General features: G+C 34.3%; 2 protein-coding genes across 3 annotated transcripts; one reads left to right on the top strand and one right to left on the bottom strand.

The window, feature by feature from the left end:
- Window positions 1-15: 15 nt before the first annotated feature.
- LOC129881887 (uncharacterized) lies at window positions 16-5,013 on the bottom strand. 2 transcript variants are annotated; one of them, XM_055956000.1, is made up of 13 exons: window positions 4,868-5,011; window positions 3,908-4,125; window positions 3,425-3,501; window positions 3,121-3,280; window positions 2,944-2,968; window positions 2,742-2,831; window positions 2,409-2,580; window positions 2,086-2,159; window positions 1,735-1,804; window positions 1,410-1,481; window positions 1,069-1,202; window positions 756-829; window positions 16-513 (listed from the first exon to the last, which is right to left on the bottom strand). In XM_055956000.1, the coding sequence occupies exons 2-13, from the start codon at window positions 4,110-4,112 to the stop codon at window positions 422-424; spliced, it is 1,245 nt and encodes a 414-aa protein (XP_055811975.1). In that variant the 5' UTR covers window positions 4,113-4,125; window positions 4,868-5,011; the 3' UTR covers window positions 16-421. The 2 variants fall into 2 exon arrangements, with proteins under 2 accessions (XP_055811975.1, XP_055811976.1); XM_055956001.1 differs by lacking the exon at window positions 756-829 and having other exon boundaries at window positions 4,868-5,013.
- Window positions 5,014-15,446: 10,433 nt separating this feature from the next.
- LOC129883219 (PHD finger protein ING1) lies at window positions 15,447-24,495 on the top strand. Its single transcript, XM_055957831.1, has 7 exons — window positions 15,447-15,606; window positions 16,252-16,323; window positions 16,889-17,076; window positions 17,937-18,000; window positions 18,107-18,203; window positions 23,941-24,091; window positions 24,179-24,495. Exons 1-7 carry the CDS (start codon window positions 15,579-15,581, stop codon window positions 24,287-24,289), a joined length of 711 nt encoding a protein of 236 aa, XP_055813806.1. The 5' UTR covers window positions 15,447-15,578; the 3' UTR covers window positions 24,290-24,495.
- Window positions 24,496-27,967: the final 3,472 nt, after the last annotated feature.

The raw sequence follows: 27,967 nt of genomic DNA, 5'->3' as shown, positions 1-27,967 counted from the left end.
AATAGGGGATTTTATAATTCATCAACTTTCCCATGATAATAAGAATCTACAAGGCCTAAAAGTACATTTTTTAAAAAATGACAAACACATGATACAAAACAAGTGGTAAAAAGAGTAAATGAAGGGTGATAAATTGGCTCATGTAAATTATTTTGAATCTTTACCAATAAATTATTTTATAACATGAAATAACCATTTATCACCCACTTAACAACCGTTGAACTCATGTAAATTTTGTCATCCATTGGTTGTTCATTTTACCCATTTTGCCACCTTTACTGCCTACAACCTATGTTCTCACGTCCGTGTCTTATTCTCAAAAAACATTTAACTTTTGAAGCATTCGACCATACACAATCGTCGAAATTTTTGAAAAATTCGAACAAACATAGCCCCAGTGACACTTATCTAGGAACAAAAATCACACTGAAGTTGAGTTGTCCATTTCTTGTTCTGTCTCTTCATGATCCATTACTTTTGTCTGTCTCACTACTGGCAATATCAATTTCCACACTGTATTCATGAGAGGTGAAGAATGTAAGAAATACATGATGAATTGCATAGACTTTGATTTCACAGATGATCATTCCATTATTTGAGTTAATTTCACAAATTTGGCAATTTGGACATTTTTTATCTTCTATTATTTGAGTTAATTTTTCATTACAAAAACTAATGTTATGACTCTAGCGCAATAAACATAAAAAGTTGATCAATTGTTCACTCAAAAATTAGTTCAAGCTAAATTGACTTACAATAAATTGTGGCAGCAAACCACTCATTCACTATCTTTACCCATGTACTAGCCCAACCAACATCAATACTCCATCTGTTAAAACAAGAAAATTGAAGCAAATTGCTTGCTGCTATAGCAATTATCACATGTTCAAAGTTAATATTCTAGACGACAACAACATACTCAGTGTAATCCACAAGTGAGGATTTGGGGAGAGTAGGATGTACGCGGACCTTTACTCTACCTTTGTAAGGTAGAGAGTCTGTTTCCGATAGATCTTCGACTCAACAGAAAAAAGAAACTTAAGCAAGGTATTAATATATAGTACTTACTTTCTAGGCAAACCATCAAGATTCCAACTGATGAATAGCATAGCAAAGTACATTGCTCCTAAGGAGAACACTAGGTGGAAGAAGCCATACTTATACGGAACGTCATCCTCTGATTGAACTTTATCCTTGCGAAACTATAACAAGAGCAAGAAGATATAGTCATGTATCAGCAAAAAGGAAAATACACACGAAAGATGATTTGAGATTTTTGCGCCTTCTGTCTATCAGAATGGAACAGATAGAGTGACATAGACATTGAGGATCCATACAGGAGAAACTATAACTTCTAAGATTGATCATTCAATCTTGTTTTGTTTACTGATAAAGAAAGTCAAGAACACCTGAAATGTTTGTGAGTCGATGCCAGTGGAGAACGTTGCCATGACGATGGCACATATAGCAATCAAGAAGCCCTATTTTACCAGGAAAAGAAAGATAGTGAACCAGTGAAGCATGTGAAATGAGAGATTCAAATGAAGATTAAACAGATTATCTCTGTCCTCAAGGATAAAGGGGAATGTGAGACATGTTTATGAAATATAATCAGCCTCGAATACATTAGTTAATCTTGAACAAAAGTTGATGACATTAACATATGCATACATATAGATGAAATTTAAAAAGCATGAGTACAAGTAAGCAAAACAAGATGAAAAAACAACTTACAATTACAGTAGTCCAACCACCATGCGCGCTGTTTTGTTGCTGAGAGCTGCATTTCTGAGTGACAGGCTCACTGTAAACAAAGTGTCACCAAAATCGACTTCATCACATAAGTGACAGCCAAACAACTACTACATTAGGAAAGGGAAAGAATGGTAAGTTTTCAGTTAAACATGCGCTTATCGCCCTGTCAAATATGCTTTTATTATAGGGATGATCATCCAACAAACTAAACATTTTGATCATTTTGATCTATGCACTCGCTGAGACTGAATGTCGAGTTCACAGACTAAACAAATAAGAGAAGAGGACAACTCCAAAGCAAAATAAAAATATCAGCACAAGGTTTCTGACCTTCGAATAGCACTCCAACAGAGAAAGACAACATAAGAAGCCATTATCCCAGAAGATAAAAGTCCCCTATTTACCTGCAAAATAAGCTAAACATGTATTAATAACATGTGGACTCGTCAATAGAATCAGTTTTAGCTACCTTAAAGATGATCGAGCAGATGGGACGATCAAAAACCAGAAAAGTGTGTAAGCATAGTGATAAATAAGTCCATCACAGAAATTATTGCATCTTTCCATAGTTTGGCTTAAAAGAGGTGCTTGAAAAACTCTTTTACCATCCAGGAAAATATCCGAAGGGAAGCTAGTTTGTAATAAAAGCATACCTTAGAGTGTAAAGATACAGCCATCATTACTACCAGCAGAATTGCAGTCCAGGAGATAAAGAATATGTTCAGAATGCATGATGTTTTGGAGGCATAAATGACATACATCACGACAATTCCACAAATGGAAGCAATGTAACATACTGTCGACATGAATAAGCCAAGGGAGCAGCTGCTATGACAAAAAAAACGATATAATGTAAGTACACTATAGTTAAAAAACTTCATTTGGATACAAAGGACTCGCTTTTCATAATTGATGTAGCCTGAGACGATATATCCTAAAGGTCTACTTGCTTTGGAAAAATATAAGGCTGAAAGCGATAACTATACCTTTGTTTCTTTCTTTCATCAGGCATCCAATAGTTATTCCACCACGTGATGAACTCGATCACACTTATTAACTGAAGGATGAGAAAAACTCTGCAAATACATAACAAAAATAGTGTCAACTGCAGTATTATATATACTTTGAGCCACTATTTTTCGGACCCTTGTGGTAGAAGAGAAGTGAAATAATGGATGTGAATATTACCCTGCACCTACTCGAGCAAATTCACCTGCAGGAAAGATAGCAATTCCCGTTTACTTTGGTATTTCAAGTAACTAAGTATAATCAGACAATAACTAACATGGAAGTTGTATTCAATGGAAAACTTCATATGAAGCTACAATGAAATGCTTTGATCAGAAAGCTTAAGCATTAACTTACCGTATAACTGGATGTAATCAGAGGGGATGAAAAATGGAATCACCGTAAAAATGATCAACATGACAAACTTCAAAATCCACCATCCAGAATGCCATACATTGCGAACGTCATACAACTTGCTTGTGAAACATGTTGTAAAAAACATTACTAAAAAGAAAACCTAATAATGTATGTCAAGGATGCAAGAATGAAAGATTTTTCTCATTTATTTATCAAACGAAAACGGTAACATTAAAGAACAGAAGAAAGCATTTCAAAATCTTCACATATTTATACAGAAACACATGCTTAAGGAAAAGGATACAGAACAACCTAAACTCACACGAAGAACCCCCATCGTATGAGAACATTCACTTCCGCCATTTCCACATGCTTTTGAATCTGCAGATAAAGTTTGAAACAGGAAATATAATCAAGTTCCTTGTTAGAGTTGCCAGAAGAATGTAAACGGTGATTTTAGGTAACAAGATGACTATCACTATAGTAAGTATATATTAAATAGTTTTCAAGAGGCATATATTGTGAAATTATTAGAAACAGTTGTACAGAAAGCAGAACCTAAGTCATATGTAAGATTGAAATGAACCATAAGGCCTAACTGAAAATGAAGTGAGTTATTGATCATGTCATAAAAGACCGTTATGGCCATGACCTGATCATCCATCCAGATGCCATATTGGTCATGAGTTGAGAACGAAAATTGAACTCTGTGTTCCTCATTGCTAGCTATATTTGACAGAAAGTTTGCAATGTCAATGATGTGGAACGGTAAGAATTTTGGACTTACAATGAAGCAGAGGAAGAACCCTTTCACCATAATCACGGACGAACCAAGCTATAAGATTTGTTATCAAGAATATAATGCCATAGGAATAACGAGCTCGCGAGGATCTCTTGCTTTTAATTGAATATTCCATACTCTTCTGTTGTAATACTACAGGGAATTCTCCCCATTGATCTATCTCATTGTCATCTATTTTGTCTTCTAACATCTTGCCTCTTAACCTTTAAAGCAATAGCACCCTTCCTCTGTTAGAATTAAATCCAAAATATTTTGAAAAATTGGATTGCTTGCACAACATAGAACAACAATCATAGTCAAACACTCAAAATTGCTTAAGCTTTTCAGAAATTAAATATTAATAACTTGTGAAGGAGAAAATTTACTATTGCTAATAAAATAAGCTACAATAACTCCACTTGTGTGAGCTTGCTCACATTGCATATCCCAAATCAGGAGGAGGGTTGTAGTAAGCTGACAGTCAACGTAAAACTAACCAATTTATGATGGATCTTCATACTTCATTAGTACGTACAAAATAAGGTACAATGAAGAGTTCTAGTTAAAATCATCTAGTTTTCTATCTGTTTACCAACTATTAACTACCAAGGAAAATTTAACTATTTGGATTTCACACCAAATTAGACAAATAATAAAGCATCCCATGTATAGGACCAATTATTCTCTTGTGTGAAGCATTAAGCAAGACATTACAATTGTTTATAATTCCCACTATAACCAAAAATGTACCTGCATTTGTTTCACTAGAATTGGACTTTGTAACAATGAGTTAATTGGTTAAACTTGTAAGCTTGTTCAAAACACAGAAGAAAACTAAGCCTATATATTGGCCAATATAGTGGACAATCTAGAATGAAGAAAGCATATTAAGAACAAGTAATACAGAATGATTATAATATAAGAAACATTTACTTAAAGCTATCAAAGTAAAAAGTAAATTCTAACCTTTTATTTTCTTGAAGATTGAGCTGGAGGTGTGAGTTTAAGACTTAAGTGCAAGTAAGCAAGACCCTCTAAAGCATGTGAGAGAGAATGAGGCTCTTTATAATTTTATATTCCCTCCGTTTAAAAAATAACATCTCTTTCCTTTTTGGAACTCTTTAATTCTGAATTTCCACATGCTATGTTTAAAATCATAAGATTTTAAAACTATAAAATTCAAAAGTCTTTTTTACTTTCTTAAACTCTGTGTCAAGTTAAAATCAGACAAATAAATTAAAACGGATGGAAGTATTAAATTCTGCTATTGAGAATGATTGTTTTTCAATTTTATAAAGAAGAGAGGTTATATTAAATAATTGAAGCATGAATAACAACTACCAACCTTTTCACATGCAGAGTACCCTGACTATAACTATAGAAGTGAATAGACGCTGGAATTTATTATACATAATATAGTTTGGCTTAGCAGTGTTGTACATATTGAGTTTCATTTATTTCACATTTAAAAAAAAAAGCAGCCAATGCACTAAGCTTTTGTTATATGAGGGATTTGGAAAATGGTCGGAACCGTAAAGATCTATTATACGCAATCTTACCTTACGTGTATGCAAGAGGCTATAACATAGAATCAGAAGCAAAACCAAGATTCAAAGTTCATGAATGTAAGGTGAGATTGCATACAATAGACCTTTGTAGTGGTCCAACTCTTCTTCGGACCTCATGCATAGTGGAAGCTTAATACACTAAATTGCTCTTATTTTGATAGTGTAAACAAACTATACGCTATTAATATATTTTAACATGTTACATTTTAAATGTTGCAACTTATGTAACCTAAATTGTTAGAATATATGAAAATATATTCTGACAGATTGTAACAGATTATATATATTTAGTTCCTAATATAGAGATATTTAGTTTATTTAGTTCCTTATATAGAGATATTTAGTTTCCTTAATTATAGCCCAATTATACTCATGTATTTGTGTATATAAACTTTTGAGGTTAATGAAATAAATCAAGGGATTAATCTCTTTCATGGTATCAGATTTCTAGGTCACGATCAAACCTTCTTCTTCTTCTCGAATTCCTGCTACCGCCGCCCCCCTCCTCTCCCTCTTTCTCTCTTCTCAATCACCATGTCTAACTCCAAATCTTCCTTTCATCCTGCTCTTGTTGTATCCAACATTAAGAACCATGTTCCCATCACTCTTGAAATGGAGAACGTACAATATTCCACATGGACGGAACTCTTTAAGATTCATGCAAGATCCCATCGGGTGATTGATCATATTATTCCTCCAAAAGCGGGCACGAAGAAAAGACCTCAACAAGAGGAGGACAAAGAACTGTGGTCCACCTTGGATGCCACCATTCTCCAATGGCTCTAAGCTACTATCTCTCATGATTTTTTGCATACAATTCTGGAACCCGACACCACAAAGATGAAGGTTTGGAATCACTTGCGTGACATATTCTAGGATAACAAACACTCTCGTGCTCTCACCCTTGAGTACGACTTCACTCATGTCGACATGGCAAATTTTCTGAATGTCTCTGCCTATTGTCAACATCTCAAATCTCTGGCGGATCAACTCAAGAATGTCGGCTCCCCGGTCTCTAACGATCGACTAGTTCTTCAACTGGTCTCTGGCCTTACCAAGCCCTACCAAGATATGGCCACTCTTATTCGCCAACGTGACCGGTTGCCTCAATTTTATCAAGCCCATTCGATGCTCACTCTTGAGGAGGCTGGCCGTGCTAAGAAAGTGGCCCAAAGCTCCTCCGCTACCTTAGTTGCTCGCTCGTTCGAGGTTCCTCCTAATGTTCCTTATAATTCATCTTCCAACTGCAATTCTAATGGTGGAAAGAAGAACCACAACCGAAGCAATAATGGGGGAATATATCGCAACAACAATGGTGGTCGTGGAGGCGGCAAAGGAGCTTCCGGCAGTGGCGGTAATGCAGGCCATCGTGGTTAGTTGGGAGGCGGCAACAGGTACGGCACTTGGCAGCAGTCAGTGGGGCAGAACTCTCCGCCCTCTTCTCCATGGGCTGGAGGGCAGCAGTGGCCGTAGATGGAATTATGGAGTTCTTGGGATATATCACCGTGTTCATATCCTTTAATTTCTTGGTCTCAATCCAATTATGGACAGCAGCAGCAGCCACCACGAGTGGGTGTTTGATCTTGGGCACATTTACGTGCCCAATAGTAAATAAAACCCATATATTATTGCCAGATTTGAAAACAAAACTCCTAAAGTTGAGTTCATAATGTGCATACTTTGTATTATTGCAACTAAATAGCATGTTTAGAAACTTTCAGGTCTAAGTGAGTACAAATGGACATAAGAAGCATGATTTGATGGAAATTAAGACTCAAGGGAGAAATAAAATCACAAGGCAACTAAAATCCACTGCAACAACGCAAATCGACATCACGGAGTAAGTCCCTACACTTTTTACTCCAAACACATGGAATGTATTTGGCGAGGCAGTGTGGTCCGCAACAAGTCCGCGTCGCGGACCTTGGACATGAAGAATCAATAAACAAAAAAAGGGAATTATTTTACGAGACAGTGTGGTCCGCGACAACTCCGCGTCGCGGACCTTGGAATTATGTTTATCAAAATCAAAACGTAAAAATATTTGACAAAATAGTGTGGTCCGCGACAAGTCCACGTCGCGGACCTTGGTAATATATTGATCAAAAATTGAAATGTGAAATTATTTGGCCAGGCAGTGTGGTCCGTGACAAGTCCACATTGCGGACCTTGGACATGTGCAAGTTGAATTCATCCCAAAAGCGGAAAAATGAAATGTATATTGAAACAAGACAAGTCCGCATCGTGGACTTTAGTGTGATTGCTTTAACAACGCATTTTTTGGTGCTATAAAGAGCACTTTTACATTTTATATCAAGAGTACTTGTTCTTGTTGGGAAGAGGCGGAAGAAAGACGAATCAAGGCCTAGTTTGGTGATATTTTCTCCCTTCTTTTTCATCTTAGATCCAAATTTATGTTAGAAATATTTCATGTAATTGCCTCACAAACTATGAGAGGCTAAATCCCCTTGTTCTTGGGTTGTAGCCATAAGATGAAAGTTTAATTCTTGTTTGCTTTGGTTGAAAATGGGTTTCATATGAAGTTACTCTTTTATTCTTGTTTTTAATTATTTTAATGCTTGATCACCATTGGAACATATTTGTTGTCTATCCTTAACTCGGAAGATGAAAGGAAGATAGAACACTAGAATATAAGGAGCATATTTGTTTGAGTTGTCTAGAACAATTAGTGTATAGAATGATTGTGACACATATCTATACACCATGTTTGGTTGCTAAACAGGATGAAAAGATTAAGGCATTTTTGTTGGTTCATGCTTATCCCCGCTCAACAATGTAGTTAAGCTGTCAACAAGAATAGGCAATTAGAGATTGAAAAATCATAATTGTAAAATCAACCCTGTAAATCAGTAATTGGGAACCTCTTGGATACCAAGGTAATGAATATTAAACTGGAAATCTTAAATTGCTACAACCCAAGGACTCTTCTTGAAATTGATAAATTCTATTTGACATCTTTTACGTAGTTTGCACCTAGTTTTGATAAAATCATTAGTAGATATAAACAAACTCAAATATTTAAGACACACACTAATAATTCAATTCATTATAAAGTTAACTGAGTCTAGTTGCATATTCCCTGTAGGTTTGACATTCGGCTCTCAAAAAGAGCCACTATATTACTTTTGAGACCACGTATACTTGCGTGTGCGTTTGGAGAGCAACAGTGTTCTTGTCCCCCGACCTCAGCAGGACTATACGACAGCCACTATTCCTATAGACATTGAATCCACCATGCATACTCTTGGGATCACTCCTCCGGATGCAAATTGGTACATGGACATCGGTGCCACTTCTCACATGACATCCACGCAAGGTAACCTCACATCTTATTTTAATAAGATCAATAAACGTGGTAAACTTGTTGGTAATGGTCAATCAATTCCAATTCATGGCTATGATCACACGACTTTGTCTTCTCCGTGTCCTCTCTTGCACTTAAACAATGTCCTTCATGCCTATCACCTAGTTAAAAATTTATTGTCCGTCCGTAAATTTACCACTGATAACTCTGTCTCTGTTAATTTTGATTCCTTAGATTTTTTATGAAGGATTTTCAGAAGAAGAGGCTGGTAATGAGGTGTAACAGTTAGGGAGAGCTTTATCCAATCACCAATTCAGTCACTTCATCATCTACTTTTGCTGCTTTGGCACCATATCTTTGACATGTTCGTTTGGGTCACCCAGGAGCACCTGTGTTGATTATCCTTAGGAAGAATAAATTGATTGATTGTAATCCAAGTAGAGATGTTCGTATTTGTCACTCTTGTCCTCTTGGAAAACATGTTAAGTTTCCATTTTATGCTTCGAATTCTAGCTCTCTTATGCCATTTGATATTATACATAGAGATCTTTGGACATCACCCGTTTTGAATTCCTCAGGTCATCGATATTATGTCTTGTTTATGAATAATTATTCTAAATTCTTGTGGACGTTTCCTTTATCACACAAATCACAAACCTTTTCCATATTTTTAACTTTCAAGACATTTATTCGAACTCACTTTGAGAGGGACATCAAGAATATTCAATATGATAATGACAAGAAATTTGATAATAGCCCCTTTTGGGACTCCTGTAGAGCCAATGGCCTGTCGTTTCGATTGTCATGTCCTCACACATCTCCTCAAAATGGAAAAGCCAAAAGACAAATCCGTATGATTAATAACATTGTTCACACCTTATTGGCCCATTCTTTCCTTTCTCCTTACTTTTGGCATCATGCTTTGCAAATGACAATTTATCTTCTCAATATTCTTCCTCATAAACTGGTAAACTATCAATCCCCTGTTCGCATTCTTTATCGGAAGAATCCCTTTCATTTCCATCTTCATGTATTTTAGTGTTTATGTTATCCTCTTATTCCCTCCACACTCATAACAAACTTCAACTCCGGTCAACTCCGTGTTTTTTTTGGGATATCTGTCACAACATCGTGGGTATAAATATTTTGATTTATCATCTCAAAAAATTATCATTAGTCATCACGTAATATTTGATGAGCCGCAATTTTCTTTTTTCAAGTTACATACTCCTCAAAATCACACATACCAATTTTTAAACGATGGACTATCTCTCTATGTGGTTCGTCATCTCACTACCTCCACAAATCCATCGGATCACCATCTTTCTCCCGCACCGCTGCACATCCGCTGTGCCCAGTCAGCAGATCTGCCCCCTCACCTGGGCAGATCGCTCCTTCGCTGCCTACTGGGTCGGCCCCAACATCTTCTTCCGCTCTCCCACCTAACTCTCCTCCTCCACCCACTCCCATCTCTCCTTCTAGTCTACCCACCAATCTTGTTACTAAGAGTCAGCATGGGATTTATAAGTCTAAAAGGTCCTTCAACCTTCTTACATTCGTCTCGAAGTCCCCTTTACCCTGTAACCCTGTGTCTGCTCTTCGTGACCCTAATTAAAAATTAGCTATGGATGATGAATATAATGCTATTATTCAAAATAAGACGTGGTAATTGGTGTCCCATCCTCCAAATGTTAATATTATTCGGTGTATGTGGATTTTTGCTCATAAAGAAAAATCTGATGGTTCGTTTAGTGACATAAAGCTCGTCTTGTAGGTGATGATAAAATCCAACAGATTGGCGTGGATTGTGGTGAGACATTTAATCCAGTTGTCAAACCGGCGACTATTCATACGGTTCTTAGTTTGGCTCTCTCCAAGGCATGGCCGATTCATCAACTTGACGTCAAAAATGCTTTCTTACATGACAAACTTATAGAGACTGTTTACATGTATCAACCTTTGGGATATCGGGATCCTGATAGACCTAATCATATATGTTTGCTAAAGAAATCTCTTTATAGGCTAAAACAAGCTCTACGGGTTTGGTATAAGCAATTTGCTGATTATGTCCGTACCCTTGGGTTTTCTCACAGTAAGACCGATCATTCCTTGTTTGTTTATCATCAAGGTACTTTTATGGCTTATCTTTTATTGTATGTCGATGATATTATTTTAACTGCTTCCTCTGATGTGCTCCGTCGGCCTATCATATCGCTTCTTAGCTCCAAATTTGCTATGAAGGATTTGGGCCAGTTAAGTTATTTTTTAGGCATTGCTGTCACTCATCATACAAGTGGTTTATTTTTATCTCAAAGGAAGTATGCGGCCGAGATCATTGACCGAGTTGGCATGCCATCATGTAAGTCATCTCCTACTCCGGTTTCTCCAAAATCGAAGCTTGGGGCTACTATGAGCATACTATTTTGAGGACCCATCTCTTTATCGGAGTCTTGCAGGGGCACTGCAATACCTCATATTCACGAGACCGGATATTACTTATGATATGCAACAGGTATGTTTATTCATGCATGACCCACATGATGAGCACATGCACGCTCTCAAGCGCATCGTGCGCTACCTACAAGGTACTTTGGATTATGGTCTTCACCTTTATCCCTCTTCCACAACCATTCTTGTCTCATACACGACATTCGACTTCGGATTATTGTGTTTGTATGGGTGATAACTTGATCTCATGGTCCGCCAAACGTCAAGCTACTTTGTCCCGTTTGAGTGCAGAGGTAGAATACCGAGGGGTTGTCAATATGGTTTCTGAGTCATGTTGGTTGCGAAACTTGCTTTTGGAACTTCATTGTCCTATTCCGCGGGCTACTTTGGTTTATATTGATAATGTTAGTGCTATTTATCAGGCTGGTAATCCTGTTCAGCATCAACGCACTAAGCACATTGAGATGAATATACATTTTGTACGGAAAAAGGTGGCTCGTGGCCAGGTTCGAGTGTTACATGTCCCCTCTCGTTATCAGATTGCAGATATCTTCACCAAAGGCCTTCCGTTGGTGTTATTTGAGGATTTTTGGGACAGTCTTAACATTCGGCGACCTCCCGCTTCGACTGCGGGGGTGTGTTAGAATATATAAAAATATATTCTGACAGATTGTATATATTTAGTTCGTAATATAGAGATATTTAGTTTATCTAGTTCCTAATATAGAGATATTTAGTTTTCTTAATTATATCCTAATTATACTCTTGTATTTGTGTATATAAACTATTGTGGTTAATGAAATAAATCAAGGGATTAATCTCTTTCATAAATATTTACCCATAAGTGTTTCTAAGTTACCCTATCAGATACGAATTCACCGTTATAGTTATTAGTTCAGTGGAATTCAGTAATTTTAGTTCAAATTAATGTATCAATTTTGAGTTTAAAAATATCACCTAATATGTATAAATAATCATTCAGAACCCAGTGAACATTGTGATCCAAAACTCATAACCTAAAAATTCTAAATCCGTCTTTGAGCCTCATATTTTTATCATCTAACACATGGTTTTATTTTCTTTCCCACAATATAACGCCTAGCTAGGATAATCATGTAATATGTTGTGTTTGATTAACCAAGTTTACGTTTAATTGGTCCTTTAAAGTATTAATTATCAGAATGTTCAACACCAAATCAAGGAAAAAATGAAAACTTGAAGTACTTTTCTTTATCCCCTATCATATTTTCACATATGAGTTAATTAATCAATTTTTGCCAAATCTTATTAATTCTTAAAATTGTTAGTCAAAAGATAAAAAAAAAAGAGTAAAAGAGTGAAGAGGAAAAAAGAGGATATGGGCTTGTAAAAGCAGACACTTTGACCGACATGAGTTGTGGTGCAGTGGTGGTACTGCTTTATCTTTAACCAGATGTCTTGGGTTAGAGCCCTAGGAATGAAGAAAATTCCGTTGAAAGCGCCGCCTCCGAATAAATCCTCTAATGCACGATTTGAATTTAATCGGGACTCCAAGCACTCCGAACACTCATGGATGGAAGGAAAAGAAAAAAGCAGACACTGATTGTTTTTAAAGACTTTGTGCCATGCAAGACGAACAAAAGATGACAAATTAGGTTAGTGCAAACAAGTTTGACCCTATATCCATGACAGCATGCATGTTCTCTTTGAGATCACTCCCAAAAAAAAATTCAAAATTTGAATCAAAACACGCCAGTCATCATATATTCAGGTGCTCAATTGAAATAAATAGTAATTTGAGCATCGAAATGAAATTTATTGACAAATTTGAATCTTTTTCTTAAATTTAAGTTATATACATTGTAAGTATTCCAATTTTTTATCCAATAGTTTACTCTATAGATATCTACAGATGAACTTTTTAAAAATGTGAGATTTATAATTTTATAAATAAGACATGTAACTTATTATAACAAATAAAAATGACAAAATGATATAAAAATTATTTACATTGATGCCTTGACGGTGTCCATAAATTAAACTCTTTTTTAATAGAAAAATGGGTCCATGTTAATTACGCGTTTGAGGGGAATTATAATTAATTAATTATATTACTGTAAGTACCGTTGGACAGATGGAGCGGTGCTCGAGGCTATATCAATTTTCATAATCTTGTTGATTACACATTAAGCAAATCATCATTAACAAGAACCATGAAAAAAAAAGTGAAAAATATTGGAAAAAGTGTGTTATCCCATTTCACCTATATATATACACACATCATGCTTTTAATTTATTTAATTATATCTTTAACATATTTTTTACGTGCAAACTTAATTAATTTCTCTGATACACTTCAAATAATTTTTGGGAAAAATTTGAAAAAAGCTTGGGAACTGGTATTTGGCCATATGATTTGTCATTACTTGGCAAATATATTTGGCAAACATCCAAAGTTCCCAAGTTTGGGAAGTTTTAAAAATTTAAAAATCACCCCAAACTTTTGTATTTTATAAATACACCAATCATTTATTAATTCTAACAAATATTTATTTACCAACTTACTCCATTAACGTGGTCAACCAACACCATTAAATAACATCCCTATCTACCTCCTCCGAAAAAGAATAGTTTGAGTGATAAGATTAAGAAAAAAAGAACAATTTATTTTTAATGCGGTTAATATATTGTTCTTGTATATATTGTTATTTTATTGTTATTGATTGTTATCAATTATGTTATAATTTTTTTTTTCACGAAACATGTTCATTATAAAATTATAATACAAACTTATGGATATTTTAAATAATTTTTAGAAGTTACGAAAATAAAATAATATTTTTGAAACAATCAATTATTCTTCGGAAATTTGGGATTTAAAATTATTACTCTATTAGCTAGTAGGTGACATAGTTCAAATCATTTCTTGCCATGTGCACAACTATGATTTATGTTTAAATGTCTTTTTACTTACCCTTTTCAAATGTTATTTCTGTTTTTGTTTGATGCTTTTTTTAAGATTATACCGACAATGATAATTATAAAAAAAATGATTTGAACTGCCTTTTTTGTTCTTTTAGTACATTGATAAGATCTTAGTAATAATGATATAAGTTGTTAGGTATGATATAATTGGTTTTAGTTGTGTCTTTTAGAGTGAGTCAGTTCCCTTATTTTTGGGAGCAAGTGAAATGTGGATTTGTTGAAGTTTAGCTGGAATATAGGCATTATATATGCAAGTGTTATGTGAAAGAGGGTTCTTGAACCGATAATCATCTTTTAGCTAATCTAACTTCCTATGTTTCCTCATAATCAACAAGGAATAGTATATAAATATCGGCATATTATTCGTTGATCTACTTCTTTTTTTTGAGAATTTTCTTTAAAAGAAATCTCGTGGAAATAGCATGGAACAATGTTAAATTATATTTATGGAGATTTTGTAACTATTTCAAAAATGAAATTTTCGACACAATTTGAGATTTCTTTTTTAGAAAAACGTAACAATTATTAATTCATGATTTAGCGTGCACAAAACGAAAATCACAGATATATAATCATTGATCAATGGATACCGCCTCTCTCAATTCCTTTCAAAAAGATCTTTAAAAAAATATCTAAGTAACAACAAAATTGTCAGATGTAAGAAAAATCGACTACATATTAATAATTAGTGTTCAACTATTATTGGGGTTCGAAACTTATTAGTTTGAAAATCGAATTTCTGCAAATAAGCTATGTTTCAAGTGGATGTTGTTGCGAAAAATCAATTACAAATTGAGAATCCTAAATCTGAATTTTTGAGTGATTTAGTGTAGTTTTTGAGGTGTTATTGGATAGATATGATGCTTGGATTCAAGGAAGAAGACGAAGTCAATTTTTATATAATAGTCTATAAAATTGTATATTATTGTATATGGACAAATAAATACTTCTTATAATTTTGTATAATATCGTATATCGAATATATAATATTGTATATCAAGTTTTTAAACACTTTTGTATAAAATATATGAAAGTTTTATGTATTATTATATATCGGATTGAGTTTTGGGCTAAAGATTTATATTGTAATTTAAGCTATATTTTTGCAATGTAAGTTCGATAATTATATTTTTTCCTTAAATTTTCCCTAAAAAAATCATTTTAATGTAATAGTCAAAGTAAATGACTATTTGGACTTTTTTAATAAACAAAATGCCCATATCTTCTCTTGGAAATAAAATAAAAACTCTTCAGAAGACAGATTTACACAATCCAAAAACTTTAGGGGTATAAATGTCGTTGGACTAATTAAAAATTAGGGCTTGAAACACAAAATCAATAATTCATCGCTGGCGGGAAGATTCTCAGGAAAATGTCATTCATCGAAGAATTTCAAGCCAGTAAGTTTCAATTTTTATTTTTATTTTGGATTTTTTAATAATTTTTATCTGTTCCAATTACTGTTTTATAGATTCAATTTTGGTTTCAAATTCAAAAGCCTAAATTTGAGAAAAGATTTCACTACTATTTTAAGGATGTTGTGGCAAAATAGTTGTCATGTTTTGCTTGCGATGAAAATTGGGATGTTTTGTTAATAGGAACAAAAACGAAGTGTTTATAGCCATAATTATATAAACAAGAATACTCATCCAATTCGGAATACGAGAATTTCCACATCTAGTGGTGCTATCTGAAGAATTAAATGAATAGCCAATGAGAATTTACGTGTAGCTTATGGTTTTTGATCAATTTGATTATTTTTTTGGAGCTAAATTGGATTAGATTAAGTCAATATTGATGATTAAGTGAAATGATTATTGTTTAGTGGTACCCACTTCATGACAGAACCCATTAGCGATAATATGCATGCCTTACTGTTCTGGTCCCTGAATTGAAGCGCTGCCTAAGCAATGCGAAATACTCGAGCATGATTTTAAGTATTGTCTGTGCAAGAGTGATGTGTGATTAATTATAGAGGAATTAGCTCCTTTGTGCAATTATGCTTTGATTTCTAACAAGTTGCTACATTGTTGACATTGTCTCAGATATCGAAGCTCTTCCAAACCATTTGCGGAGGAAGTATGCGTTGCTGCGTGATTTAGATAAAAGTCTGCAAGGTATTACTTATAGTGCAAATTTTATATATTATTGGACTATTAATGTTTTCTTATGCAAGTTAGTTGCTTTCTAAATTTCCATTGCGATGTGCTTAGTTAAGTACACTTGTACAATGTTGAGTCGACTGATAATTTTCTGAATCTGGAAATGTTATGCATTTTGAGTGGAATAAGGAGCTGTCTTTGTCACATGCTGACATGAAGCTTAATCTTCATGGAGTCCCCTTGCATTATATCTAATGAAATGTCTGCTAATGCAATTACCTAGTGTAGTAGAAGATTCACTGGCATATCCTCGTTAAATTGCAGAACAAAACAGTAATGCTTTGAGATTTTGATTGCCACTGCCCCTTTGTTCTTTTTTAGAATGCAAAAAACGATATTTATAAATATACTCCTGATTGGAGAAGGGAAAATAGGGTAATTTTGTAAGATTCTCAATAGCATTTAGCATTGCTGTTTTAGTAGCTCGACACAAGCACAGCAGGTTTAATGGTGTATGCTGTTTCTTCATTGCTTAGTGTGTGGCATTATTACCAAATAAGTGCTTTTATTTTCTGAGCAGGAGTCCAGATACAAAATGAACAACGTTGTGAGAAAGAAATAGAGGATATGATACAGCGTATTAAGGCTGGTAATGTGACACCAGACTCTTCACTAATCAAATTCTCTGACGAGGCATTGGATGAGCAAAAGCATGCAATCAGAATTGCTGATGAGAAAGTTGCATTAGCTGCTCAGGCATATGATCTGGTAGGGATTTTGGGAACTGCATCTTCTTTCTACATCAAGCAAAATGTTTCGTTCAATATTCACAGTTCAATCTATTCTAGGAGCATTTGCTTTAAGCTTAATTGTTCATTCTCCTATTTTTAGCTTCCTTTGTAAGTTGGATGAGGACTATCCTGGTGAAGTTAGTCTTATAAACTTGATGCTTGAACGGGATAGAATGTAGAAATGTTTATGAGTTAATCTTTGAAAAAAATTGTTAATGCTTGACCTGTAGAAGAAAGTATTTGTCTAAATTCCCTTGTTCCTGAATTACAAAAGAGAAACATTTCGGCATTACCTAGAGAGTCGTTTTGAATAACGATTATTACCAAGTCCCTGTTTGACTATATGGTGGATGAGAAAATCTTCATTTTGACATTTCAAGGACACAAAAATGATCATAATTGTGAATTGTGATCATAAAATCATGTCCCAAGAAAGTTGAATAAATTCCTAGGGCCACTATCTAAGGAGCTTCTGTTAGATTTTTATTTGAGCAACCCAAACATGAACTTAGTTTAGGTTGCTGAATCCCTTATAAGACTAATTTTTAGATGTTAACTTCCTTGAAAATTTGCTCCAAGATGCACTAAGACAAGATTTGGCAGGTGTTAGCTGAATGAATATCCTGCGTAAATACAAACTGATAAAATGAAAAGGAGTCAATGACTGGTTGTACACATATTGTTTCTCTGGTATACACTATTGTTTTTATTCTTTTTTCAGATGAAGTGATCATTGTGTGGTTTGAAATTGAGGTTTGGTAAGAGTAGTAGGTTTTGTTTATTATTGCATCATTAATCAACTCTTTATGGCAATCAGTGAGAAAATTCTTGCAACAGGTAGATGCTCATATTCAGCAGCTCGATCAGTACTTGAAAAAGTCTGACGAAGATCTCCGAAGAGGTATGTCTGTATCAGTTTCCTCATCTTTTCACCAAGAACAATGGCCAAACTTACTCATTCTCTGACTGTAGAACAATTTTCTCTTTATGGATTCCCTTTTATGCAGAAATGGATACTGCTGTTGTTACTGGAGCTCCTGCTACTGCTGTAGAAAATAATGTCAAATCTGGAAGGTCTGGTGAGGGCAAGGGAGGGCGTAAGAAGTAAGTGCTATATCTTTTTCCTGAATATAAAGCCGTCATAGTAATCACTGAATGTTCTTTTCTTAGGAAACTTGCTATATCGGTATATCCGCAACTTTCCTTATTTGCTTCAGCTTAAAATTTTTCTTACAAGGAGCTTTTAGTTATGTTATTCACCAACCAATTCTAGACAAGTTCCATTTTTTTTAATTTTCATATGGTATCAGAGCCTCTATGTCATCAGTAAAGACCAATGTAACACCGCCCTACTGATGGCCTGTTTATGATGTCTACTTTGCCAAAGCTTCTTCTTCTTTTCATAAGTTCGATATTCTTGTTCTTTTCCCTGATGACTATTATGCGTCTTTTTTGGTGATCATTTTGGTGGCACCCAAAGGTGGGGGCGGATCCAAGATTGAAATTTATGGGTTCTTATGATGACTTCTAGCTAATATACGATAATACTAGTTCACAATAAAAAAATATAAATAGTTAGGGAATATTTTAATACATTTATAGGATTTCAGCAAAAGCTATTGGATTCTCGGGAACCTGCACCAAACATGTTGTATCCGCCCCTGGTGGCACCGTCTCGTAGACCACTATTCTATCCATTCCTCCAAACTCCTTTTCATATTTTAATAATTGTGTAAGTGTATGAGTATTGAGTTCCTCCTTTAAAGATTGAATTTCTGCTCATTGTCTTAGAGATCTTCTTCTCTTCCTTCTTTCATGGTACTAGAGTTTGTGCACTGAAGTCCTCATTTGAGTTTTGATTTTCAATTGTGCCGAGAGTTTTCGTCTCTTCTTTTTTCCTGTTATTAGATTTTAGATATTGATCTCCCTTGAACATTGAATTTTTCACCATTGTTTGATCACTTTTCCAGTTACTCTTCAGCGGCCGATTCAAGCTAAGCTGATGATGTCTTGGATATTTGTGTCATCATACCTCTTTCATTAATGGGAATACATTTCTTTTCGGTGTATGCTGCAAGAAGCATCTTTTGGTGTGCATTACCAATGACTTTTTGGAGAAACGAATATACTTGACTTGATTTTCCCGTTTTGATTGCTTGTGGTATACTTGTGTCATAAAGTCAAGTCAACAGTAATTTCGTCTGCTATACTTGAATTGATTTTCCCATTTTGATTTGCTTTATCACCTTGGGTTTGACAGGGCATGTTGAAATTCAAGAGACTATTGCACTTATATTTAGATATATCTATTAAAGGAATGAAATATTCTAAATGGTAATGATATAAGTAGGAGTTTTCGGTATTTAGGAAAGTTGTCTCCATGTAAACTTCCTTATTTAGGAAACTTACCTTAGTTTATACTTTCCTCGTTTGCCTAGTTTTTTTTCTTTCATGTAATCTATAAGTAAGGAACCCTCAGTTTTTTTTATTAGGTAAATAATTTTATTTTTGATAAAATAGGTAAATAATTTTATTAACGATGGTAAAATCTCTCGTGTACTAGAAGTATACCAAAAAGTAGAGAATCTACAACATAATATGAAATTCAAGAGACTTGCACTTATATTTAGATATATGTATTAAAGGTTTGAAATGTTCTAAATGGTAATGATATAATTAGGAGTTTTGGGTATTTAGGAAAGTTGCCTCAATGTTTACTTCCTTATTTGGGAACTTACCTTAGTTTATACTTTCCTCATTTGCCCAGTTTTGTGTTTTATTTCATGTAATCTAAACTCGTGTAAGAAACCCTCAATTTTTTTATTTGGTAAATAATTTTATTAACAATGGTAAAATGTCTCATGTACTAGAAGTATACCAAAAAGTAGAGAATCTACAACATAATATGAAATTCAAGAGACTATTGCACTTATATTTTGATATATCTATTAAAGGTATGAAATGTTCTAAATGGTAATGATATAATTAGGAGTTTTGGGTATTTGGAAAGTTGCCTCAATGTAAACTTCCTTATTTAGGATACTTACTTTAGTTTATACTTTCCTCGTTTGCCTCAATTTTCTTATTAGGTAAATAATTTTATTAACAATGGTAAAATCTCTCATGTACTAGAAGTATACCAAAAAGTGGAGAATTTACAACGTAATATGAAATTCCAGAAACTATTGCACTTATATTTAGATATATCTATTAAAGGTATGAAATGTTCTAAATGGTAATGATATAATTAGGTGTTTTGGGTATTTAGGAAAGTTGCGTCAATGTAAACTTCCTTATTTAGGAAACATACCTTAGTTTATACTTTCCTTGTTTGCCTAATTTTTTTAATTTCATGTAATCTAAAGCTCTTATGTAAGGAACCCTCAGTTTTTTTTATTAGGTAAATAATTTTATATACAATGGTAAAATCTCTCGTGTAATAGAAGTATACCAAAAGTAGAGAATCTACAACATAATATGACTTTCTAAGTACGACAACCAATCATTTATACAAGCTGGAACTTCATAGGTGCATCAAAAAGATACTAGAAATGAGAGGCTATTGCTCAAACATTGCATAGCTATTCTCTATCCATCCAAAGTTCTCCTACTTCTTTCCTTCCACAGGCCCACACGCAGTGGCAAATTTACCATATAAAATATGGTTCACGTGAACTTGTGGTCACCCGACTAAACTAGATATATTATGTGTATAATTTGTTGAATATATCTAGTAGTATCTGAAGGAACCATTGGTCAAAAGAGGTTGAATGGTTCACTGGCTTGAGCTCTAGTCTGAGTGAATCCCATTTGATGGCCGAGGGATCGAATCCGCTTGATTTCATTTTCGTCTTAGTTTTTTTCCTTTTTTATTTCTAAAGCTGCAAAGCAGCGCTCCTTTTTTTACTTTTAAACCTCTTTCTCTCTTCTTTAGCAGCTGTCCTTTTTTCCATTTAAACCCTCTTTCTCTCTTCTAACAACATCGATAGCAGCCCCAGCCCACAAAACTTATTTCCTTCTTTTCCTTTCTTTATTCTAAAGAAAAAGCTCTTGTTTCCGTAGCTTGGAACACTTTGAGGTTTCTCCATCCCAAAAATTATATTGTTATATATTATAGTATCACTGTCTAATCCCAATTTATCGCAAAACTAAAACCCCAATCTAATTGGTATTGCCTTTTTATCGCTCTAAGACCTTAATGCTAAATCACCATCGCATAGGCCAAATTGGCATCTCATTCTTTCCTTTCCGTTCATGATTCCTCTTCTTGGGAAGCAAACTAGCTAAACCAAAATGCACGGGGCTTTGATTTTGGGTTTTCTTAAAAAAATTGTATTGCTTACAAGTTACATCTAAGAAATATGAAGATTATCTCTAAAAATTATAATTTTTGATAAATGATCTACGATAACTTTGTTTCTTTAAAATTATTAGTTTGCTATTGCGATGGCAAAAACAAAATTGGATCAAACTTGATCTCTTGTTTATTTACTTGTGAAGCTGACATTAATTTTACTTATTGCTACCGCAAGCGTGGAAAGACCATTCTCCTCCATGAAGCTCATAAAAACTTATCTACATAATAGCATTGGTGAAGAATTTTTGATTGGTTGTTTAGTTTGTAAGATAGAGCGTAAGGTATTTGCAACGGTAAGTAATGATGTTGTTATGGATCGCTTTCAAAGTATGAGGGTGTAGACTGTGGAGGTTATGTATTAGGGTAGATGGTTAGTAGATAGTGTAGTGTTGTCTTGCTTAGGGTGGTTGGTGTTTGCCATTGTACTAGTTATTGTAGTTCTTGTTTTTTATATTTATCATTGTTTGTTTTTCAATAATCTATCCTAATATGTTATTTTTTGTGTTTCGATTATCGCACTATTTTGTTGTTGTTTTTGCTCCCTTTTGGTAGACTTTGCATTGTTTACTTGTTACTTGCTATATTTTCTTCACTATCTCCTTCTTCTTTGTACCTGGAATTGTTGCACTTGAACCGAGGATCTTTCGAAAACAGACTCTCTACCTCCATGAGGTAGTGGTAAAGTCTACGTACATTCTACCCTCCCCAAACCCCACTTGTGGGATTTCTCTGGGTATGATGTTGTTGTTTCAAAGTATGAAATTTCGTTGAGTACAATTGTAAACTGATGATGTTTTTTGTGATAATAGAATTATCTTTTGCTCGCCAAGTTGTTGTCACTATAAAATTTTATATCTTATCTTAAAAGCAATGGTGCACCCATCTTCTCAAAATCCTGGCTTAGGCTCTACCCACATGGATGCTAATGGGGAAATATCCCAGACTCTTCTCCTTCTCCTTCTAAACTTTTAGCCAGAGAGCACCTCCTTCCTGTGCCTTGCATAGCCCATGGCAGTCCAAACCATCTCAAAATATCACACCACAAACGAGTTGCCACCAGATAACGTAGGAAGTGCTGGTGACATCTTCACGTGAACATTTGCACACGAAGCCAATATTGCTCCCTTGCTTCCAGGAGAGTAAGAATGCAAACCTTTTTTGGTACAGTGGGAATTCAAACTTAATACATGCGAAAAATCCAATTTCTCCCTTACAAAGAGCTTAAAATAATATTTCACTGAAAACGATCTTTCTCTTCCCACCCCATCTCCATGAGCTTTGACAATCATGTGATGTACTTTGCTTGTGAAACATTTTGACTTGATCTTGGAATTCAACTACTTGTCAGTCCTTTAGGTTCTTCCTGACCCTTACATCCCCATGAACTTCTTCCTCTCATAACTTTCAGATCTTGTACTCTCATCTCCTTCTGCTTGAGATTTGCACATGTTCGGGGATGTGAGTCCCAACACCAGTTGCTACACCACTTGTGATTCCAAAGCTGGTTTTCTTTCATCCCTTACTCTGAAGGTTATGTTGCCGATTAAATTTTTCCTTCCTTTCATAATATCCAACATCCACATTCAATAGGAAGTGTGATTTTTTTAAGACCCCCCATTCCTTTCTCCATTTCTTTGGGGATGTGTTGTCCTCTCAGCTGATTACGTGAAAAATATGCTACTTATAGAGATTCAAGAGAAATGCTCGTTTCTTTTTTATTCTCTTTTTTCACAATTAGCAAAAATATTTACGTAGATAATGAGGTATATCATGTTATTTTGCCTTGTACTTTTGCCTCCAAATATTTTATCCTAGGTTACTATTCATTTTTCGGAAATGTAGTTGTTTTGTAATATCTAACCAAACATTTTATCCTTTTTCCTTGTGACCCGCAAAAAGTTTCTTTGTAGTCTCTCAAACTTTCTAGTAACTGCAGCCAATGCATACATGAGGGGACATGTAATAAGTAGCGATAATTGACAATGTGCTCTTAATTCGTAGTTATTTCCCTCCTTTTGAGCTTTAATAAATACATCTTTTGCAAACCAGAGAATCCCCTCTCAAATCTCACTACAGCCGGATCGCAAACTGCTTTGTCTTGTGTGTTGCACCAAAGACATACCTAGTTTTTTTTTTTTAATCTACTGGGTTTCTACAAAGTGTGATAATTAGTTGGAAAAGCAGTATTCACATTGTAACAGAAGTCATTTCAGGTCTTCTACTGCAGAAAAATGCATGAGTTTGGAAAGAAGTGGTTTCCCGTGGCCACTTAACCAACTTAATTCACTCTTGGTGTTAGTTTTCCAAGTTCCAACGTTTTTTTGGCCATTTGTCAGTTTCTGTCGCCAAGGGAAGCTACTCGTGGGATTTGTTGTTGTCTGTCAGTTTCTGTGGCATGAATGATAAACTCTTGTGTGAATGTATATATCTGTCCTTGTGTAGTATAGATTAAACTTGTGTTGAAGGGAATAATTTGTTCTGCAGAACACGTCTTGCTACAGCAGCTGCAGCTACAGCCACTGCAGCAACACCAAGTGGAATGGATTTGGATCTGCCTGTTGATCCAAACGAACCAACATACTGTTTCTGCAATCAAGTCAGCTATGGTGAAATGGTTGCTTGCGACAATCCTAATGTACGTACTCAGCTAAGTTTCACCAATCATCTCCTTAAACTTTATTAGATTGAACATTTGCTAAAATTGATTATGCCCTTCCAACAGTGCAAAATTGAGTGGTTCCACTACGGCTGCGTTGGCCTCAAAGAACAGCCCAAGGGGAAGTGGTTTTGCTCGGATTGTGCAGGAACGCAAAAGAAGCGTAAAGGAAAATGATAGTAGCAGCAGAAAAATTGCCTAGTATACTGATTTTTGGCGTTTTTTTTGCAATGGAATAAATTTATGTAGATACTGTGCTACTGTAATTTTGTTATGTCTTAGCCGTTTTATTGACAATGCTTATGTATGTCTATTGTTCGACTCTTCTGGTAAAAGCTTTTCGGAGTACATTACTCAAATGGTCATTCAACTATTTAAAATTACTTAGTCAAGTCATCTCTCTTTTGTTTGTAACAGAAAAATCACTTACCAGAACAAAGGAGAGGGATATGGAAAAAATAACTTCGACTTTCCTCACCTTATCACCTGTTATCATGTCGAACAAAGGAGAAGGATATGGAAAGAATGAAGTAATGAAAGAGGAAGTCATTGCTAGTAGTAATGACTTGTCATGATTCATTGATTCATATAAAATTCATGTCCTAATTGGGTATTCACTTCTACTTGTAGCAGTGAATCTTGTTAAGACCGCGTCTTCCTTCAAGAGCGGGGATAAGGAATACTTGTTTACACCCGTCTACAAAATGAGGCTAGTGTTCTGCCTTGATTGGTTCCACGTCTAGGTAAAGAACAAAAACCTAAGTTCTTTTGTTAAAGAAAAAAAACTAATTAATAATTCAATACATTGAGAAATTCACGACTCAACAAAAAATCACTCTTATTTATTACTATGAACTATTACATATTAGAACAAATAAACTAGGCAAATTTTTTTCTTATTTTTGTATTGTAAAATCTCTTCTTCAGCCTTCTTTATTATATTTTTGATATTCGAAAAGATGGTAAAATAATTAATTTTACTGCTTTCTCCAAATTATTTGAAAATAAAAACGTTAATCCATCGGTGACCCCCTAAAGTTGGCACCAATTTTCACTTAGACACCTTAACTAGGTTTTGTTCATTTTAGACACCTCAAGTAAGGTTTCGATGTATCGTTTTGACATTTTTTTGACAATCACCCAAATATATAAAGTGTGTGTAATGCACTCGCCGATGAAGTGTCAAAGTGGCGAATTAAACGAAGACATGTGACATATACATATCAAAAATAATTCTCAAATAATAACTTTTAAGTAGAAAAAAATGGTCAATAACTTGATGACATGTGATATTTTTGAAAAAAAATTAACAATTTCTATTAACCTACCCACCCTCCCAGTCGTCTCTCCAGCCCCACCCACCCCTCCCGTCACCTTCTCCAACCCCACCCACCCCATCCCCACCCCATCAGATCTTCATCTCCACCTCCACCCACCCCAACCCTACCCATATTATCTTCAGAAACACTTTAATTTTTTTTAGCTATTTTGAAAATTTTAGTTTATAAAAGCACAACTTTTTCTTCTTTACTTCTAAAAATTATTTATTAATAAATAGTGGAAGAAAAAAAAATCAATTCTCGTATATGCAAAGGAATTAGAATATGTGAACAATGATTTATAGATCTATAAGTTAATGAATCTACTAAAAAAATTTATTACATGAAGATGGCTTTAAAATGATTTGGAGAATTTTAAAAATCTTTGTCGATATTTTTTAAATTATTTCGAGGAGGAAAAATGCAACAAAACAAGAAAAGGCATTTAAGCTTGAGGAAATCTCGTGGCATTCGAATTCATTTTATATTTGGCATCATCAAATCTATTTCACCATGGATGAAAAATGGTAGCTAGAAAATGGAAAAGATGAAGAACAAGAAAAAAAATTAAAAAAATATTTTTTTCAAAAAGAAAACTCTCTTCACGCGCTCAAAATGGATGCAGCATACGCAATGTGACAAGTCAGCGCAAAGTGTCAAAATGACACATCGAGACCTTACTTGAAGTGTCTAAAATGAACAAAGCCTAATTAATGTGTCTAAGTAAAAGTTGGTGCCAACTTTAGGAGGCCACCGAAGGAACCAGCCCTGCCTCTTCAAGAAAGCTTTGCTTGGTAGGCGCTGCCTACTCACTCGGACAATGCTCATGTTGCCCAACACAACAAAAGGGGCTTTACTTTCTGGAACTTCTTTCACTCGTTGAAAACTCTGCCAATAAACTATTATCTTTCATCAATCAACATATTTATAACCTACATTTTGACCATCAGCCAAATAAAAACCATCTTCCCTCACAGTCCATTGACAAACAGTTGCACGAGTCGTGATATTTGAATCCTTCACACACGAATCAAGATCATTGAATACCTCAAAAGCTTTAACCTTAGAATTCCACCAAAAATGACAAAAGAACATAGTTTTCAACAACATACTAGCATGAAATGACCAGTTGATACCCTATATCATATTTTTTGATGCACAATGAATCCTTAGTGTAGGGGAATTATTTGGAAGGGCATTCCATACATAAACATGAAATTTTGGCCCATCACAAACCAAAAAAAAAGAAGATGTATAGCAAGAAAATAGCTTCGATTTGTGAATAATCCATACCAAAAAAAAAAATGTTCAAATTTTCTTGTGTTTGGCTTTAACTTCTATATAGAGGGTAGACGACTTTTATACTGTCAAATCGCTTAAAATACTTCTATGTGTATCTGTAAACACTTTTTACATTATATGTAAGTTATATCCATAAAGACCTTCAAATGCCAAATATGGCAATAGAATGGATATATATATGGGGATACCTTAAATAAATTGCAGTAACCAAAAGAGAATATTCTAATTATACTTCAAAGGTGTGTCTGAAAATAACAAAAATAAATATAATTATATTTAAATTCTTAGAATATTCCCATATGAATAATTGATTAATACTAATAGTAGTGTGAAAAGGGTATCTTATTTAATTACATTTATCTGATTTCTAAATGTTAGGCAGTATTGTGAATGCACATTCCCTCTTAGGCATAAATCATATTTTCCAAAACTAGAAATATAGTTGAAACCTTACTACAAAGAAGGGTAATTTAGGAAAAAATAATTAATATATCTTTGGACTTTGAAAAGATCATTCATTTTGAAACATGGAAAAAATGCTAACAATTCATTTATTTTGAACCAGGAAGCATCGTTATTCTTCACCGGACTTAAAGTGTTACTCCCTCTGGTCCACTTTACTTGTCGTTCTTATTAAAAATTGATGATTCAAAATAGTTATCATTTTAGAAAACCATGATATAATTAACTACTCTCCTTATTTTAATTTGTTTGTCTTACTTCTTTTTAGTTTATTTCAAAAAAAATGTTTTTTCCTTTTTTTTGGCAACTCTTTAATTTTATTTTTTCACATGACATATTTAAAATCAAAAAATTAAAGGACATTTTAATTAATTTTTTACTATTTTATCCTAAATACTCCCACTAGTCCATGTAATGAATTGTTGAGTTATAGTACACCTCTTAAAAAATTATTTAAGGACATAAACTAAATATTGCTTTCCACTATTACCTTTTTAATTATTATTAAGGATAAATATGAAGGGAAAAAAGTATAGCGATAAAGAGGTTATTTACGATAGACCTCAGCTCAAGATAAAAGAACATTTCAAAGCATGTCAAAACAAGAAATAGCGAAAGCAAAAAACAATGATAAAAAACTATAGAAAGCATGTTAAAACACCTCGAAATAAAGACCAGAACAGTTTATATATAATTTGCTGCCAGGGGAATAAATTCATCACCGCCAAATAGTAGTTTAAACCAGAAAAGACACTAAAACAAGAGTGAGCAC

This window comes from Solanum dulcamara, chromosome 3 (genome assembly GCF_947179165.1).
Source record: "Solanum dulcamara chromosome 3, daSolDulc1.2, whole genome shotgun sequence".
Taxonomy (NCBI): domain Eukaryota; kingdom Viridiplantae; phylum Streptophyta; class Magnoliopsida; order Solanales; family Solanaceae; genus Solanum; species Solanum dulcamara.
The sequence above is the reverse complement of the archived record's forward strand: the minus strand, read 5'-3'. Positions and strand labels throughout refer to the sequence as shown.

Excerpts from the sequence above, each read along its gene's own strand:
- LOC129883219 (XM_055957831.1), top strand. The coding sequence starts at position 15,579 with ATGTCATTCATCGAAGAATTTCAAGCCA. Across the intron at positions 15,607-16,251 it reads CATCGAAGAATTTCAAGCCA|ATATCGAAGCTCTTCCAAAC; the intron begins GTAAGTTTCAAT and ends ACATTGTCTCAG. Across the intron at positions 18,204-23,940 it reads GGCAAGGGAGGGCGTAAGAA|AACACGTCTTGCTACAGCAG; the intron begins GTAAGTGCTATA and ends TTTGTTCTGCAG.
- LOC129881887 (XM_055956000.1), bottom strand. The coding sequence starts at position 4,112 with ATGTTAGAAGACAAAATAGATGACAATGAGATAGATCAATGGGGAGAA. Across the intron at positions 1,482-1,734 it reads GTGGTTGGACTACTGTAATT|GGCTTCTTGATTGCTATATG; the intron begins GTAAGTTGTTTT and ends CTGGTAAAATAG. Across the intron at positions 830-1,068 it reads CTTGATGGTTTGCCTAGAAA|ATGGAGTATTGATGTTGGTT; the intron begins GTAAGTACTATA and ends TTGTTTTAACAG.